Source organism: Calidris pugnax, unplaced genomic scaffold (assembly GCF_001431845.1).
Source record: "Calidris pugnax isolate Ruff unplaced genomic scaffold, ASM143184v1 scaffold9, whole genome shotgun sequence".
Classification (NCBI taxonomy): Eukaryota; Metazoa; Chordata; class Aves; order Charadriiformes; family Scolopacidae; genus Calidris; species Calidris pugnax.
In genome coordinates, this window is record NW_015090778.1 from 4,473,531 (window position 1) to 4,473,785 (window position 255).

At 82.4% G+C, this 255-nt stretch overlaps 1 protein-coding gene across 1 annotated transcript in view; it reads right to left on the reverse strand.

Moving 5' to 3' along the window:
- Positions 1–196, reverse strand: part of LOC106892980 (CMRF35-like molecule 6) — a 9,714-nt gene extending 9,518 nt beyond the window's left edge. Inside the window, exon 1 of the mRNA XM_014950577.1 lies at positions 126–196. Within this exon, the coding sequence (XP_014806063.1) occupies positions 126–165 (40 nt within the window). The 5' untranslated portion in view covers positions 166–196. The remainder of the gene's footprint in view (positions 1–125) is intronic.
- Between the last annotated feature and the right edge of the window lie 59 nt (positions 197–255).

Here is a 255-nt window from a genome sequence, read left to right on the forward strand (position 1 = left end):
GAGACGCAGGCAGCCCCGGGAGTGCTCCCGCCGCCGCCGCCGCCGCCACCGCCGAGCCCTCCCCGCCCGTCGGGGCCGCCCCCCCGGGACACTCGAGGGCTGGGGGGGCTGCGGCCGGGCCTTACCTGGCAGCAACGCCCAGGCGAGCAGCGGCAGGAGCTGCATGGCCCTTGCGGGACGGCGAGTCTCAGCGTCCTGCCGCGCCCGGTTCGTCTCCGCGGGGCCCGGCCCGCCCCCCCGGCGCCGCCCGCCCCG